Source organism: Clarias gariepinus, chromosome 10, assembly GCF_024256425.1.
Source record: "Clarias gariepinus isolate MV-2021 ecotype Netherlands chromosome 10, CGAR_prim_01v2, whole genome shotgun sequence".
Taxonomy (NCBI): domain Eukaryota; kingdom Metazoa; phylum Chordata; class Actinopteri; order Siluriformes; family Clariidae; genus Clarias; species Clarias gariepinus.
The window spans coordinates 1,367,471-1,383,921 of NC_071109.1; the positions used below are offsets into that span (position 1 = coordinate 1,367,471).

General features: G+C 43.7%; 2 protein-coding genes across 2 annotated transcripts; both read left to right on the forward strand.

The window, feature by feature from the left end:
- Nucleotides 1–930: 930 nt before the first annotated feature.
- LOC128531489 (alcohol dehydrogenase class-3-like) lies at nucleotides 931–7,952 on the forward strand. The gene is made up of 10 exons (XM_053505366.1): nucleotides 931–985; nucleotides 1,106–1,148; nucleotides 2,384–2,485; nucleotides 2,600–2,750; nucleotides 3,113–3,200; nucleotides 3,813–4,032; nucleotides 5,362–5,622; nucleotides 5,838–5,967; nucleotides 7,221–7,359; nucleotides 7,718–7,952. Exons 2-10 carry the CDS (start codon nucleotides 1,131–1,133, stop codon nucleotides 7,740–7,742), a joined length of 1,134 nt encoding a protein of 377 aa, XP_053361341.1. The 5' UTR covers nucleotides 931–985; nucleotides 1,106–1,130; the 3' UTR covers nucleotides 7,743–7,952.
- Nucleotides 7,953–8,935: 983 nt separating this feature from the next.
- LOC128531490 (alcohol dehydrogenase class-3-like) lies at nucleotides 8,936–16,049 on the forward strand. Its single transcript, XM_053505367.1, has 11 exons — nucleotides 8,936–8,993; nucleotides 9,100–9,142; nucleotides 10,378–10,479; nucleotides 10,580–10,730; nucleotides 11,099–11,186; nucleotides 11,797–12,016; nucleotides 14,109–14,369; nucleotides 14,585–14,714; nucleotides 14,914–15,052; nucleotides 15,775–15,800; nucleotides 15,900–16,049. Exons 2-10 carry the CDS (start codon nucleotides 9,125–9,127, stop codon nucleotides 15,797–15,799), a joined length of 1,134 nt encoding a protein of 377 aa, XP_053361342.1. The 5' UTR covers nucleotides 8,936–8,993; nucleotides 9,100–9,124; the 3' UTR covers nucleotide 15,800; nucleotides 15,900–16,049.
- Nucleotides 16,050–16,451: the final 402 nt, after the last annotated feature.

Below are 16,451 nucleotides of genomic sequence, written 5' to 3' on the forward strand. Positions count from 1 at the left end.
ATCCTGTGTGTGTTAATCCTGTGTGTTAATCCTGTGTGTTAGTCCTGTGTGTGTTAGTCCTGTGTGTGTTAATCCTGTGTGTTAATCCTATGTGTTAATCCTGTGTGTGTTAATCCCATGTGTTAATCCTTTGTGTGTTAATCCTGTGTGTTAATCCTGTGTGTGTTAATCCTATGTGTTAATCCTGTGTGTGTGTGTGTTAATCCTGTGTGTTAATCCTGTGTGTGTTAATCCTATGTGTTAATCCTGTGTGTGTGTGTGTTAATCCTGTGTGTTAATCCTGTGTGTGTTAATCCTATGTGTTAATCCTGTGTGTGTGTGTGTTAATCCTGTGTGTGTTAATCCTGTGATATGGAAATGATAATAAAACACAAGAACAATCTATACAACTGGGAGTGTAACGTGTGATAAAGAGAGTCATGTGAATAAATAAAGTGTTTGTTTTCTGAATTACTTAAATAATTAAAGAAACATTTGGAGGTGAAGTGAGAAGCGTAGTGTGTTCTGTCATTCTGAGCGTTTCAGTTTACGTCTCCTTATGTCTCATCTCCAGACTGAACGTCCTGTTCTTCATTTCCAGCTTGTTGTTCTTCTTCCATTCAGAGATCCGTAACGGTTTGTAGATTCTGAACAACAGGACCTGGAGCTTGTGTGCCTTCAGGGGAAGTTCAGACCTCCTGCTGCAGCGTGACATCGCTCCAGCGTCTGTTTCTCTCTCTCTCCATTTCTTGGAACACGGGAGCGACCTGATGACACACACAACCCCAAGACTGTTTAATCCTCTTTAGATTTTTATTTCTGCAACAGTGAAACTTCTTCCTTCTCACCCGTGACCTTTGAACTTCTTCAACTTCTTGTCTTAGTGTGTTACTGAGGGTTTGCCAGGAGTGTGCAGCAGGTGGCAGTGTTTGAGTTTTGACAGCAGAAGTAACCGAGAAAACACAGAAACACACACACACACTCTCGCTCTCTCTCTGCAGCGGAGGTAATGTCATGCAGGATCTGTAACTGTAACCTACACCACTGAATGTACAGTTTTATACCAAGGCTGCATTAATGTGTGTGTGTGTGTGTGTGTGTGTGTGTGTGTGTGTTGCTTTTTAAGGACTTGGAACTGAAGATCTTTGAAAATGGCGACTGAGAATAAAGTAAGTATTTCTTTCTCAATATTTGATCCTAATATAAAATACACTCGTACAATCTGAGTCGAAACACTCTGGTTGTATATTTAAAGCACACATGACTGGCGGGTGTGTGTTACACTGGGTTTGTGTGTGTCTGAGTGTGTGGATTCTCAGACACATGATAAAATAAAACAGCCAGATCAAGAAACAACTAGATCAAATCCTGTGTATGAAAAAAGGTTTGGGTTTCTTTTAATAATGAGTAATGCGTCTGTCACAGTGATAACGGCGAGCAAAATCAGGGTCAAAGGTCAGAGTGCACCATGGACGGAGTTTAATCAATTTAAAATCAGAAGAATGAATACAGAATATAATTATGATGATGAGTCAGAGACGTGTGTCTATTGAGGATTAATGCGGGCGGGGCAGGTGGGCCGAGCGATGTTCCCAGAGGGGCAATAGAGGGGACGTCAGATTATTATCTCCTGAGACACGGGACAATCACAGGCAGGGATTTCTCTGTATTAATAAGTTAGACAGAGAGTTCTGCTGTACAGAGAGACACACAGACATGTACGTGGGCTTCAACCTCAAATAATAATAATAATAATAATAATCATAATATCACTGATTACATTAAAGATCAGATTATTATAAGATTTAAACTTTAACTGTTACTACAAACTCTTTAACCCTCAGTGACACTAGTAACACTATTTGGAAAATAAATGCAAACTCCAGTGTTGAACGTAAGAAGATCAGGTTTCCTTTAGTGTCTATTAGACAGAATTGATCCGCCAGCGTTCTGTATCTTATTTATTTATTTATTTATTTATTTGTTTATTTGTTTATTTATTTAGATCTGAACAGTCAGGCTGGTGATCATTACTGTTACTAGATTTAACACTGAATCATGCTGACTAGACATGCTGACTCCACTTTAAGGCCGCTATTATCATTAAAATGCTTCGCTAACGACCTTTTTATCTTTCACACGCCAAATCTGGTCTCGTGTAAATTTGGCGGTGTGGCTTTTACAGATTTATGTGTTTCAGTACAGAACGCTGAAGGCTGTTACAGATGATCTACGTTAGGAATCTCCTGTACAGGTTCCTCTGTGAAGCTGCAGAGTTTTACACCCGCAATGGAGTGAGATCTAGAGAAACCTGCTCAGGTCTGGGTGACCTCCATTAAAACCCCAAAACACTTAACAGCCCCACTCTGTGTGTGTGTGTGTGTGTGTGTGTGTGTGTGTGTAGGTGATCAGGTGTAAGGCGGCGGTGGCGTGGGAACCTGGGAAACCTCTGACCGTAGAGGAAGTGGACGTCGCTCCGCCTAAAGACCATGAAGTCAGAATTAAGGTCTGTGTTTCTGTAGGTCTGACTCTTACTATACAGCTTCGGCTTATGGATGCGCTCGCTGATTAATGTGTGTGTGTGTGTGTGTGTGTGTGTGTGTGTGTGTGTGTGTTTCAGATAGTAGCGAGCGGTGTGTGTCACACAGACTGGACGTATCTGTCTGATTCTGGGAAAGGAGTGAAGACTCTGACGTTTCCTCTCATTCTGGGTCACGAAGGCGCCGGTGTGGTGGAGAGCGTCGGCCCGGGCGTGACCACAGTACAGCCTGGTACACACACACACACACACACACACACTCACATTCTTATTGTTCATTGTAATATAATAATGATGATTTTTGACCTGAACCACTGGGTTCTGAGTCGGTTCTGCGTATGGTTCTAGTCCTAGAACCCCAGGCAGGGCTCCAGGTGGGGGGTTTATAAGAGGTAGTGGAGGTACAGTTGCAGCTGCGTATGGGATCTCCTAGCAGACGTGTCCCTTTGCAGTGTGTGTGTGAACAAATTACTTGTATTATTCTGCACCTGAGCAGTAAAGGGCGTGGCCAGGAGGTGCTGGGGTTTGAATGTTCTGGTCAGGTGTTGTGGACCAGCACGCTTCATCAAGTTCTTCTTCCTATTCCTCCTCCAGGTGATAAGGTGATCCCTGTCGTCCTGCCTCACTGTGGGGAGTGTGAGTTCTGTCTGGGCTCAAAGACCAACCACTGCTCCAAGAACTGGTGAGGATGATGATGCTGCTGCTGAAGATACTGATCATAATCAGTTCATTAACATGGTATATACAGTACACAGTATATTGGTGGCAGGGTGGTGTAGCGGTTAGCACTGTTGCCTCACACCTCCAGGGTCAAGGGTTCAAATACCACCTCGCCTGTAGTGTGTGACTGTTGAGCGGAGGTACTACCCCTGTTGTAGAAATAGGAATAATTACAAGTCACCACTCGTCCCTAGTTGGACTACAGAGGTCCCTAGTTGGATGGATGGATGGATGTCCTGTGTATTACTTACTGTATCCCAATTAGTACAGTGTGAGTATCTCTCCAGGGGTTCCACATGGGTGCACAAGTTAGTGCACTCTCAGTGCTGCTCCTAAGGCTGGAGTAAATATGAAGGGGTTGCATTGGGAGGAGTAACCAGTGAAAAAATGATCCTTTGTGGCGACCCCTAATGGAGACAGCTGGAAGAGCATCATAATTATGCAAAAATACTTATTATAATTTGGTACATGTCCAGGTTTATTACATTGAATCAGGCTCGTTTTAGACTCTGACAAAAAAGGTTAATGAGTTGATCATACTCTCTCTCTCTCTCTCTCTCTCTCTCTCTCTCAGGGAGATGCTTCAGAAGTGTGTGTTAGCTGACGGGACGAGTCGTTTCACCTGTAGGGGGCAGCAGGTGCATCAGTTTGCTGGAGTGTCTACGTTCTGTGAATACACGGTCGTTCCTGAATACAACGTGGCTAAGATCAATCGAGACGCACCGCTGGATAAAGTCTGTCTCCTGGGCTGTGGAGTGGCTACGGGATACGGAGCAGCGCTTAACTCTGCCAAAGTGTGTGTGTGTGTGTGTGTGTGTGTGTTTGTTCCTATCAAGGCGTAATGAATAACCTGACCATGCAATAATATGGCTTATCTCTGATGTGTATAACTGATTAACCTGCTCGCTCGTCTTATGGAGGACTTTAGACTCCTGTGTTTTATTCCCGCACTGCTCTGTAGCTTGTCCTTGCCGCATGAGCCTGTGGTCACAGATCCCTGTTTATGAGACCTTGGCTGGACAGCTCTGGTAAGTCTTAGAAAGCTATATTTGTGAGCTTGTGTTTGGTCAGCCCGTGATCAGACAGCTCTGTCCACGAGCTCCAGGTTGATCAGCTCTATACATAACCCTGTCGTTAGAGTGTTCCGTCTATAAGCTCATGGAAGGGACACCTCTATCAATGAGCCACTGGTCATGCAGTTCTGGTCATGAGTCCGTGATGGACGGCGCTAAACGTCAGCCTGTGATTGGACACGGCTCTAACCCTGAGCTCCTGTCAGGCCAGCTCTAAACTCCCAGCATTCTCTCAGCAGTGATTAGCCACTTGTTCTAAATGTAAGCTGTAATGTCATCAGCGCCTCCATGTGGTTGCAACCTGTAAGTCAATAACTTTCCCCTACTGTTAACATTTGCAGGGGTGGAACATTGAACCTAAAACACCTGGTTTTAGACCACAATAATCCATTAGTACGGTGTAGGGCCTCATTTTGTGGCCAATACAGCATCAATTCGTCTTGGGAATGACAGATACAAGTCCTGCACAGGGGCCAGAGCGATTTTGAGCTGTTCTTCTTGCAGAATAGTGTCCAGGTCACGACGTGATGCTGGTGGAGGAAATCGGTTCCTGACTCGCTCCTCCAAAACACCCCAAAGTGGCTCAATACATTTATTTTGATCTAGTGACTGTGCAGGCCATTAGAGATGTTTAACTTCACTTTCATGTTCATCATGGATACAATAGATACAATGTTTGAACCATTAGTTTGGTTGTCCTTGGCAGTGACACGCCTGTCTAGCACAAGTATTGGGCCCAGGGAATGCCATGATATTGCAGCCCAAACCATCACTGATCCACCCCCATGCTTCACTCTGGGCATGCAACAGTCTGGGTGGTACGCTTCTTCTCCACACCGTAACTCTCCCAGATGTGGGAAAGACAGTGAGGGTGGACTCATCAGAGAACAACGCATGTTTCAGATTGTCCACAGCCCAAGATATCTGCTAGGCATGGTCTGAATGATGTCACTTTCTTGTGCATAAAGCAGCACTGTTTAATGAATGATTTTCCTCTCCTCCTCCCTCTCCTCCTCTTTCCCCTGTGGTTGTCCCTCCTGGTGTGTGCAGGTGGAGCGCGGTTCCGTGTGTGCCGTGTTCGGGTTGGGAGCCGTGGGTCTGGCCGCGGTGATGGGCTGTAAAGCCGCCGGAGCCTCCAGGATCATCGGCGTCGACGTCAACGCAGAGAAAGGTGAAATCGGGAAGAAGTTCGGCGTCTCTGAGTTCGTGAACCCGAACGATCAGAACAAACCCATTCAGGAGGTTCTGGTGGAGATGACGGGGGGAGGAGTGGACTACAGCTTCGAGTGTGTGGGGAACGTCACGCTCATGGTGCGTTTGAGGTTTATCCATGAACATCAGCTTCAGTGTAAAGTAACTAAGTCCTCTTCTTCTCATCCTTCTTCTTCCTCTGAAGGCTGAGACTGCACATGAGACGTGATCCAGGTGAACGCTCTCGTGTCTGGTTTAATTGGACTGAATGGCGTCACTGAGTCAAACGAGAGTGCACTTGATTTAGAAGAATAAATGTGTTTTGTCTCCACTAGAGGGCGGCGTTTGAGAGCTGCAGAGCCACTTGGGGAACCTGTGTGATCGTGGGATGGACAGAAAAAAACCTCTCTGTGTCAGCCGGAGACTTTTTGGCGGGACGGACAATTAAAGGGTCTTACTTGGGTGGTACGAGTCGAGCACTTTGTCATGTAGCTTCCGATTAAATAATAATACAGTGGAACCTCAGATTACGAGCTTAATTCGTTCCGGAAGCGGGCTCGTATTTCAAAACACTCATAAACCAAATTTAATTTTCCCATAGGAAATAATGGAAACCTAAATTATTCGTTCTACAGCCCAAAAAAATTAATACATAAATATAATTAATACAAAATATAAAGTAAAAATAAAACAAATTAACCTGTACTTTACCTTAAAAAAATGTAAAAATAAATCCCGACAGATAAGGGTTTTTCGTTTGTGCACGCAGAGTGTACGTGCATAAAATGTGCGCGCGCGCACACACACACACACACATTAACGGATAGACCGTTTTTAAAACCATTTAAAAATTAGCAAGGAACATTCCTAGTCACACTCATGTGAGCGCATACTAACAGGATCACTGCTGTAAGTAAAACAACAACAACAACAAAAAACAAATTAAACAGCTCCTCACCTTTGAAAACAATCGCGAAAGAGACCAATTTTTGTGTTTATTAAGCAACCTGAGAGAAGGGGGGCTGAAGGGGAGGCTCGCTCGTGTTTACGGTCCCCTTCTCTCAGGTTGCCAAACAAACACAGTAACTCTTTTCTGCTGCGACTGTTTTCAAAGGTGAGGAGCTGTTTAATTTTAGTTGTTGTTGTTGTTTTACTTTACAGTAGTGATCCCGTTAGTATGCGCTCACGCGAGTGTGACTAGCGATGTTCCTTGGTAATTTTTAAACGGTTTTAAAAACGGTCTCTCCGTTAATGTGTGTGTGTGTGTGTGCGCGCGCACGCACATCTCACACACACACACACACACACACACACACAGCGTGTGTGTGTGTGTATTCACCCAGCAGGAGAGACGATTACCTACAATTCCGCTGCAAGAGAGAGAAAAACCGTTGGCTTACTTGTGATGACGTAACGCTCGTTGGTAAAACAAGAAACGCATACGTAAAACATGATACTCGGTGCTCGTAAACTAAGACAATGCTCGTTTTTCAAGTCAAAAATTATTAAAAATTGTTGCTCGTCTTGCAAAACACTCGTAAACCACATTACTCGTAATTCGAGGTTCCACTGTATTTATTTCAGCTATTAAAAATATAATAATCTACCACAAAGAAGGAAAGAAAAGACTAAAACTCTATTTAGAATAAAAAAACAGGTTTTCTTTTTGAATATATTCTCAGTGTGTGTGTGTGTGTGTGTGTGTGTACTCTGAACAGGATGGAGGATTGTGCGTAGTTTACCCAAACTGGTGGACGACTACATGAGCGGACGGATCTTACTGGACGAGTTTGTGACACACACACTCCCTCTGGAGGAGATTAACCACGCCTTCGAGCTGATGACCAATGGGAAAAGGTCTGTGAGTCACATGACCACTACACATACGGGTCTGATTTTTTTAGTCGGATTACTTTTTAGATTTATTTTAAAAGAGCTGTTTACGGAAGCTATAGAAGGTAAAATGGTAAAAAAAATAAATAGCTTAAGATATAAAGTTGTAGAATTTATGCTATTTATCTTTCTTTTTTCTTTCTTTCAATACAACCCGTTACATTGAACTTTCTGTACTTTGTTTAAATGACTGGCTGAAAGTCATTAGATAACTGAGTCTTATTAAACATGTCTTAAGTAAAATAATAAAATAAAGACTGAACGATGACACGCGCCCCGTCAGTTACTGCCGTCATCTCTCCGTCTCTTCTCTCTTTCTCAGCATCCGGACTGTGATTACAATGTGAGCTGCGTTTCGGATCTCTGACCGTCAACCACGACGACATCATCGGTTCCCATGACGACATCATCAGTCACCATGGCAACACACTCACACTCCAGTGGGCCTCAGAGCTGCTGGAACTTTCCTAAAGTTCTGAAGAAAATATATTTGTGGAGTCTCGCGCCAGCAACGTGTCTGTGTGTTAATCCTGTGTGTGTTAATCCTGTGTGTTAATCCTGTGTGTGTTAATCATGTGTGTGTTAATCCTATGTGTTACTCATGTGTGTTAATCGTGTGTTAATCCTGTGTGTTAATCCTGTGTGTGTTAATCCTGTGTGTTAATCCTGTGTGTTAATTCTGTGTGTTAATCCTGTGTGTTAATCCTGTGTGTGTTAATCATGTGTGTGTTAATCCTATGTGTTACTCATGTGTGTTAATCGTGTGTTAATCCTATGTGTGTTAATCCTGTGTGTGTTAATCCTATGTGTTACTCATGTGTGTTAATCGTGTGTTAATCCTGTGTGTGTTAATTCTATGTGTTACTCATGTGTGTGTTAATCCTGTGTGTTAATCCTGTGTGTGTGTGTGTGTGTTAATCCTGTGTGTGTGTGTGTTAATCCTGTGTGTGTTAATCCTGTGATATGGAAATGATAATAAACACAAGAACAATCTATACAACTGGGAGTGTAACGTGTGATAAAGAGAGTCATGTGAATGAATAAAGTGTTTGTTTTCTGAATTACTTAAATAATTAAAGAAACATTTGGAGGTGAAGTGAGAAGCGTAGTGTGTTCTGTCATTCTGAGCGTTTCAGTTTACGTCTCCTTATGTCTCATCTCCAGACTGAACGTCCTGTTCTTCATTTCCAGCTTGTTGTTCTTCTTCCATTCAGAGATCCGTAACGGTTTGTAGATTCTGAACAACAGGACCTGGAGCTTGTGTGCCTTCAGGGGAAGTTCAGACCTCCTGCTGCAGCGTGACATCGCTCCAGCGTCTCTTTCTCTCTCTCTCCATTTCTTGGAACACGGGAGCGACCTGATGACACACACAACCCCAAGACTGTTTAATCCTCTTTAGATTTTTATTTCTGCAACAGTGAAACTTCTTCCTTCTCACCCGTGACCTTTGAACTTCTTCAACTTCTTGTCTTAGTGTGTTACTGAGGGTTTGCCAGGAGTGTGCAGCAGGTGGCAGTGTTTGAGTTTTGACAGCAGAAGTAACCGAGCAAACACACACACACACACACACACACACTCTCTCTCTCTCTGCAGCGGAGGTAATGTCATGCAGGATCTGTAACTGTAACCTACACCACTGAATGTACAGTTTTATACCAAGGGTGCATTAATGTGTGTGTGTGTGTGTGTGTGTTGCTTTTTAAGGACTTGGAACTGAAGATCTTTGAAAATGGCGACTGAGAATAAAGTAAGTATTTCTTTCTCAATATTTGATCCTAATATAAAATACACTCGTACAATCTGAGTCGAAACACTCTGGTTGTATATTTAAAGCACACATGACTGGCGGGTGTGTGTTACACTGGGTTTGTGTGTGTCTGAGTGTGTGGATTCTCAGACACATGATAAAATAAAACAGCCAGATCAAGAAACAACTAGATCAAATCCTGTGTATGAAAAAAGGTTTGGGTTTCTTTTAATAATGAGTAATGCGTCTGTCACAGTGATAACGGCGAGCAAAATCAGGGTCAAAGGTCAGAGTGCACCATGGACGGAGTTTAATCAATTTAAAATCAGAAGAATGAATACAGAATATAATTATGATGATGAGTCAGAGACGTGTGTCTATTGAGGATTAATGCGGGCGGGGCAGGTGGGCCGAGCGATGTTCCCAGAGGGGCAATAGAGGGGACGTCAGATTATTATCTCCTGAGACACGGGACAATCACAGGCAGGGATTTCTCTGTATTAATAAGTTAGACAGAGAGTTCTGCTGTACAGAGAGACACACAGACATGTACGTGGGCTTCAACCTCAAATAATAATAATAATAATAATAATCATAATATCACTGATTACATTAAAGATCAGATTATTATAAGATTTAAACTTTAACTGTTACTACAAACTCTTTAACCCTCAGTGACACTAGTAACACTATTTGGAAAATAAATGCAAACTCCAGTGTTGAACGTAAGAAGATCAGGTTTCCTTTAGTGTCTATTAGACAGAATTGATCCGCCAGCGTTCTGTATCTTATTTATTTATTTATTTATTTATTTGTTTATTTGTTTATTTATTTAGATCTGAACAGTCAGGCTGGTGATCATTACTGTTACTAGATTTAACACTGAATCATGCTGACTAGACATGCTGACTCCACTTTAAGGCCGCTATTATCATTAAAATGCTTCGCTAACGACCTTTTTATCTTTCACACGCCAAATCTGGTCTCGTGTAAATTTGGCGGTGTGGCTTTTACAGATTTATGTGTTTCAGTACAGAACGCTGAAGGCTGTTACAGATGATCTACGTTAGGAATCTCCTGTACAGGTTCCTCTGTGAAGCTGCAGAGTTTTACACCCGCAATGGAGTGAGATCTAGAGAAACCTGCTCAGGTCTGGGTGACCTCCATTAAAACCCCAAAACACTTAACAGCCCCACTCTGTGTGTGTGTGTGTGTGTATGTGTGTGTGTGTGTAGGTGATCAGGTGTAAGGCAGCGGTGGCGTGGGAACCTGGGAAACCTCTGACCGTAGAGGAAGTGGACGTCGCTCCGCCTAAAGACCATGAAGTCAGAATTAAGGTCTGTGTTTCTGTAGGCCTGACTTTTACTATATAGCTTCGGCTTATGGATGCGCTCGCTGATTAATGTGTGTGTGTGTGTGTGTGTGTGTGTGTTTCAGATAGTAGCGAGCAGTGTGTGTCACACAGACTGGACGTATCTGTCTGATTCTGGGAAAGGAGTGAAGACTCTGACGTTTCCTCTCATTCTGGGTCACGAAGGCGCCGGTGTGGTGGAGAGCGTCGGCCCGGGCGTGACCACAGTACAGCCTGGTACACACACACACACACACACACACACACACACTCACATTCTTATTGTTCATTGTAATATAATAATAATGATTTTTGACCTGAACCACTGGGTTCTGAGTCGGTTCTGCGTATGGTTCTAGTCCTAGAACCCCAGGCAGGGCTCCAGGTGGGGGGTTTATAAGAGGTAGTGGAGGTACAGTTGCAGCTGCGTATGGGATCTCCTAGCAGACGTGTCCCTTTGCAGTGTGTGTGTGAACAAATTACTTGTATTATTCTGCACCTGAGCAGTAAAGGGCGTGGCCAGGAGGTGCTGGGGTTTGAATGTTCTGGTCAGGTGTTGTGGACCAGCACGCTTCATCAAGTTCTTCTTCCTATTCCTCCTCCAGGTGATAAGGTGATCCCTGTCGTCCTGCCTCACTGTGGGGAGTGTGAGTTCTGTCTGGGCTCAAAGACCAACCACTGCTCCAAGAACTGGTGAGGATGATGATGCTGCTGCTGAAGATACTGATCATAATCAGTTCATTAACATGGTATATACAGTACACAGTATATTGGTGGCAGGGTGGTGTAGCGGTTAGCACTGTTGCCTCACACCTCCAGGGTCAAGGGTTCAAATACCACCTCGCCTGTAGTGTGTGACTGTTGAGCGGAGGTACTACCCCTGTTGTAGAAATAGGAATAATTACAAGTCACCACTCGTCCCTAGTTGGACTACAGAGGTCCCTAGTTGAATGGATGGATGGATGTCCTGTATATTACTTACTGTATCCCAATTAGTACAGTGTGAGTATCTCTCCAGGGGTTCCACATGGGTGCACAAGTTAGTGCACTCTCAGTGCTGCTCCTAAGGCTGGAGTAAATATGGAGGGTTGCATTGGGAAGAGTAACCAGTGAAAAAATGATCCTTTGTGGCGACCCCTAATGGAGACAGCTGGAAGAGCATCATAGTTTAGCAAAAATACTTATTATAATTTGGTACATGTCCAGGTTTATCACATTGAATCAGGCTCGTTTTAGACTCTGACAAGAAGTTTAATGAGTTGATCATACTCTCTCTCTCTCTCTCTCTCTCTCTCTCTCTCAGGGAGATGCTTCAGAAGTGTGTGTTAGCTGACGGGACGAGTCGTTTCACCTGTAGGGGGCAGCAGGTGCATCAGTTTGCTGGAGTGTCTACGTTCTGTGAATACACGGTCGTTCCTGAATACAACGTGGCTAAGATCAATCGAGACGCACCGCTGGATAAAGTCTGTCTCCTGGGCTGTGGAGTGGCTACGGGATACGGAGCAGCGCTTAACTCTGCCAAAGTGTGTGTGTGTGTGTGTGTGTGTGTGTTTGTTCCTATCAAGGCGTAATGAATAACCTGACCATGCAATAATATGGCTTATCTCTGATGTGTATAACTGATTAACCTGCTCGCTCGTCTTATGGAGGACTTTAGACTCCTGTGTTTTATTTCCGCACTGCTCTGTAGCTTGTCCTTGCAGCATGAGCCTGTGGTCACAGATCCCTGTTTATGAGACCTTGGCTGGACAGCTCTGGTAAGTCTTAGAAAGCTATATTTGTGAGCTTGTGTTTGGTCAGCCCGTGATCAGACAGCTCTGTCCACGAGCTCCAGGTTGATCAGCTCTATACATAACCCTGTCGTTAGAGTGTTCCGTCTATAAGCTCATGGAAGGGACACCTCTATCAATGAGCCACTGGTCATGCAGTTCTGGTCATGAGTCCGTGATGGACGGCGCTAAACGTCAGCCTGTGATTGGACACGGCTCTAACCCTGAGCTCCTGTCAGGCCAGCTCTAAACTCCCAGCATTCTCTCAGCAGTGATTAGCCACTTGTTCTAAATGTAAGCTGTAATGTCATCAGCGCCTCCATGTGGTTGCAACCTGTAAGTCAATAACTTTTCCCTACTGATTGTTAACATTCGCAGGGGTGGAACATTGAAACTGAAATGCTTGGTTTTAGACCACAATAATCCATTAGTACGGTGTAGGGCCTCATTTTGTGGCCAATACAGCATCAATTCGTCTTGGGAATGACAGATACAGTGGAACCTCGGATTACGAGCTTAATTCGTTCCGGAAGTGGTCTCGTATTCCAAAACACTCGTAAACCAAATTTTATTTTCACATAGGAAATAATGGAAACTTAAATTATTCTTTCTACAGCTCCAAAAAATAAATACATAAAAATAATTTATACAAAATATAAAGTGAAAATAAAACAAATTAACCTGTACTTTACCTTAAAATTTTTTAAAAATAAACCCAGACAGATAAGGGTTTTCGTTTGTGCACGCAGAGTGTATGTGTGTAAAATGTGCGCGCGCGCGCACACACACACACACACACACACACACACATTAACGGATAGACCGTTTTTAAAACCATTTAAAAATTAGCAAGGAACATTCCTAGTCACACTCACGTGAGCGCATACTTACAGGATCACTACTAAACAACAAAAGTAAGTAAGTAAGTAAAACAACAACAAAAAAAACAAATTAAACAGCTCCTCACCTTTGAAAACAATCGCGACAGAGAAGAGTTTGTGTGTTTGTTTGGCAACCTGAGAGAAGGGGGGCTGTAAAGCCGAGACCTATCGTCTGTTAAAGCCGAGACCTTCTCGTTGTTAAAACAAGAAGCGCATGCGTGAAACATGATACTCGGTGCTCGTAAACTAAGACAATGCTCGTTTTTCAAGTCAAAAATTATTAAAAATGGTTGCTCGTCTTGCGAAACACTCGTAAACCACGTTACTCATAATCCGAGGTTCCACTGTACAAGTCCTGCACAGGGGCCAGAGCGATTTTGAGCTGTTCTTCTTGCAGAATAGTGTCCAGGTCACGACGTGATGCTGGTGGAGGAAATCTTGCTCCTCCAAAACACCCCAAAGTGGCTCAATAAATTTTTTTGATCTAGTGACTGTGCAGGCCATTAGAGATGTTTTACTTCACTTTCTTGTTCATCATGGATACAATAGATACAATGTTTGAACCATTGGGTGCACATGGTCCTCTAGAATAGTTTGGTTGTCCTTGGCAGTGACACGCCTGTCTAGCACAAGTATTGGGCCCAGGGAATGCCATGATATCGCAGCCCAAACCATCACTGATCCACCCCCATGCTTCACTCTGGGCATGCAACAGTCTGGGTGGTACGCTTCTTTGGAGCTTCTCCACACCGTAACTCTCCCAGATGTGGAAAAAAAACAGTGAGGGTGGACTCATCAGAGAACAACGCATGTTTCAGATTGTCCACAGCCCAAGATATCCGCTAGGCATGGTCTAAATGATGTCACTTTCTTGTGCATAAAGCAGCACTGTTTAATGAATAATTTTCCTCTCCTCCTCCCTCTCCTGCTCTTTTCCCTGTGGTTGTTCCTCCTGGTGTGTGCAGGTGGAGCGCGGTTCCGTGTGTGCCGTGTTCGGGTTGGGAGCCGTGGGTCTGGCCGCGGTGATGGGCTGTAAAGCCGCCGGAGCCTCCAGGATCATCGGCGTCGACGTCAACGCAGAGAAAGGTGAAATCGGGAAGAAGTTCGGCGTCTCTGAGTTCGTGAACCCGAACGATCAGAACAAACCCATTCAGGAGGTTCTGGTGGAGATGACAGGGGGAGGAGTGGACTACAGCTTCGAGTGTGTGGGGAACGTCACGCTCATGGTGGGTTTGAGGTTTATCCATGAACATCAGCTTCAGTGTAAAGTAACTACATCCTCTTCTTCTTATCCTTCTTCTTCCTCTGAAGGCTGAGACTGCACATGAGACGTGATCCAGGTGAACGCTCTCGTGTCTGGTTTGATTGGACTGAATGGCGTCACTGAGTCAAACGAGTGTGCACTTGATTTAGAAGAATAAATGTGTTTTGTCTCCACTAGAGGGCGGCGTTTGAGAGCTGCAGAGCCACTTGGGGAACCTGTGTGATCGTGGGATGGACAGAAAGAAACCTCTCTGTGTCAGCCGGAGACTTTTTGGCGGGACGGACAATTAAAGGGTCTTACTTGGGTGGTACGAGTCGAGCACTTTGTCATGTAGCTTCCAAACAAATAATAATATTTATTTCTCCTATTAAAAATATAATAAGGGCAAAATCTACCTCAAAGAAGGAAAGAAAAGACTAAAACTCTATTTAGAACAAAAAAACAGGTTTTCTTTTGGAATATATTCTCAGTGTGTGTGTGTGTGTGTGTGACCGTGCTCTGAACAGGATGGAGGATTGTGCGTAGTTTACCCAAACTGGTGGACGACTACATGAGCGGCCGGATCTTACTGGACGAGTTTGTGACACACACACTCCCTCTGGAGGAGATTAACCACGCCTTCGAGCTGATGACCAATGGAAAAAGGTCTGTAAGTCACATGACCCTAATACAGCTAGACCTCTTGGTGATGAAGAGTTTGCTAATCCTACTGAATTTTCTCTGTTTTTGCATAAATGTGACTTAAAACACATCAAAAGTATGTGCCCCCTTGCTTTGAGTATCTGCGTGACCCTAATCAGTCCTGTGCATCAGTTAATAGGATTAAAGTCAGGACTTGGACTCATCCATTCTAAGACATCAGTTTTCTTTAACCTTTAGGTGGAACACACTTCGCCTTAGTGGAGTCCGACCTCTTTAATGCTGCTTTAGTGACCTTTTCTGGCTAACTATTACTCTGAAGTCACCATGGTTCGAGCCATGATACACAAATTGTCTCAATAACGGATTACATTTTTTAAAAAGTAACTAAATAACTGCGTACTTAAATGGCGGCCCTAACGCGTTACATCAAAAACTCAATCCAAGTACTTTAACGTGTTACTTTGTACTTTTTTTTACGCCTTACACCCAACACTGGTCGCCACACACACGTGTATTTAGATCATTTTCCTTAATAAATAAATAACATCTATCTTTAGGAAAAATCATGTGATGTTTTAGGTCACATTTATGCAGTGTATTAGCTCGTAAGCTAATTGAACCTGATTAAACTTGTTCTAATATTAATATAATAATGAGGATGAAACTTTATTAAGTCACTCACTCCACTTATTAGTTACTGCCCCCCCTCCCTCTCTCTCTTTCAGTATCCGGACGGTTATAAAGCTGTGAGGTGCGAGTGTGGAATTTCAGTTCATTAACCACGACATGACGTCATCAGTCTCCATGACAACTATTTCAGTCACCATGGCAACACTCTCTCTCTCTCCAGAGTCGCTGGAACTTCTCTGAAGTTTAAAACACAGCGATGCAGACGGGAGCTCGAGACTCGTCTGTGTGTTTGTCGATTGTGTGTTAATGCTGAAATTTAAACATGAAACAATTTATTGAATTAATAAAATCTACATTTATATCCTGGAATAAATGTCACTGCATTTACTAAATAATAACGTACGCCGTTGTCAGATTACAAAAGCAGATGTTAGTTATTTGTGTTTAGTCGTGTTCAGTATGAACTCAACTTGGCCCGGTGGTGTAGTGGTTAGCACTGTTGCCTTGCACCTCCAGGGTCTGGGTTCGATTCCCGTCTCTGTGTGCATGGAGTTTGCATGTTCTCTGCGTGCTTGGTGGGTTTCCTCCGTGTACTCTGGTTTCCTCCCACAGTCCAAAGACATGTAGGTTAGGCTGATTGGTGTTCCCCTTTTGGTACTGCTGTGTGTGTGTGTGTATACCGTGCCTCGTGCCCTAAGTCTCCTGGGATAGGCTCCAGGCCCCCGCGACCTTGAATACAGAATAATGTGGAATAGATGGTGAGTGAGTGAGT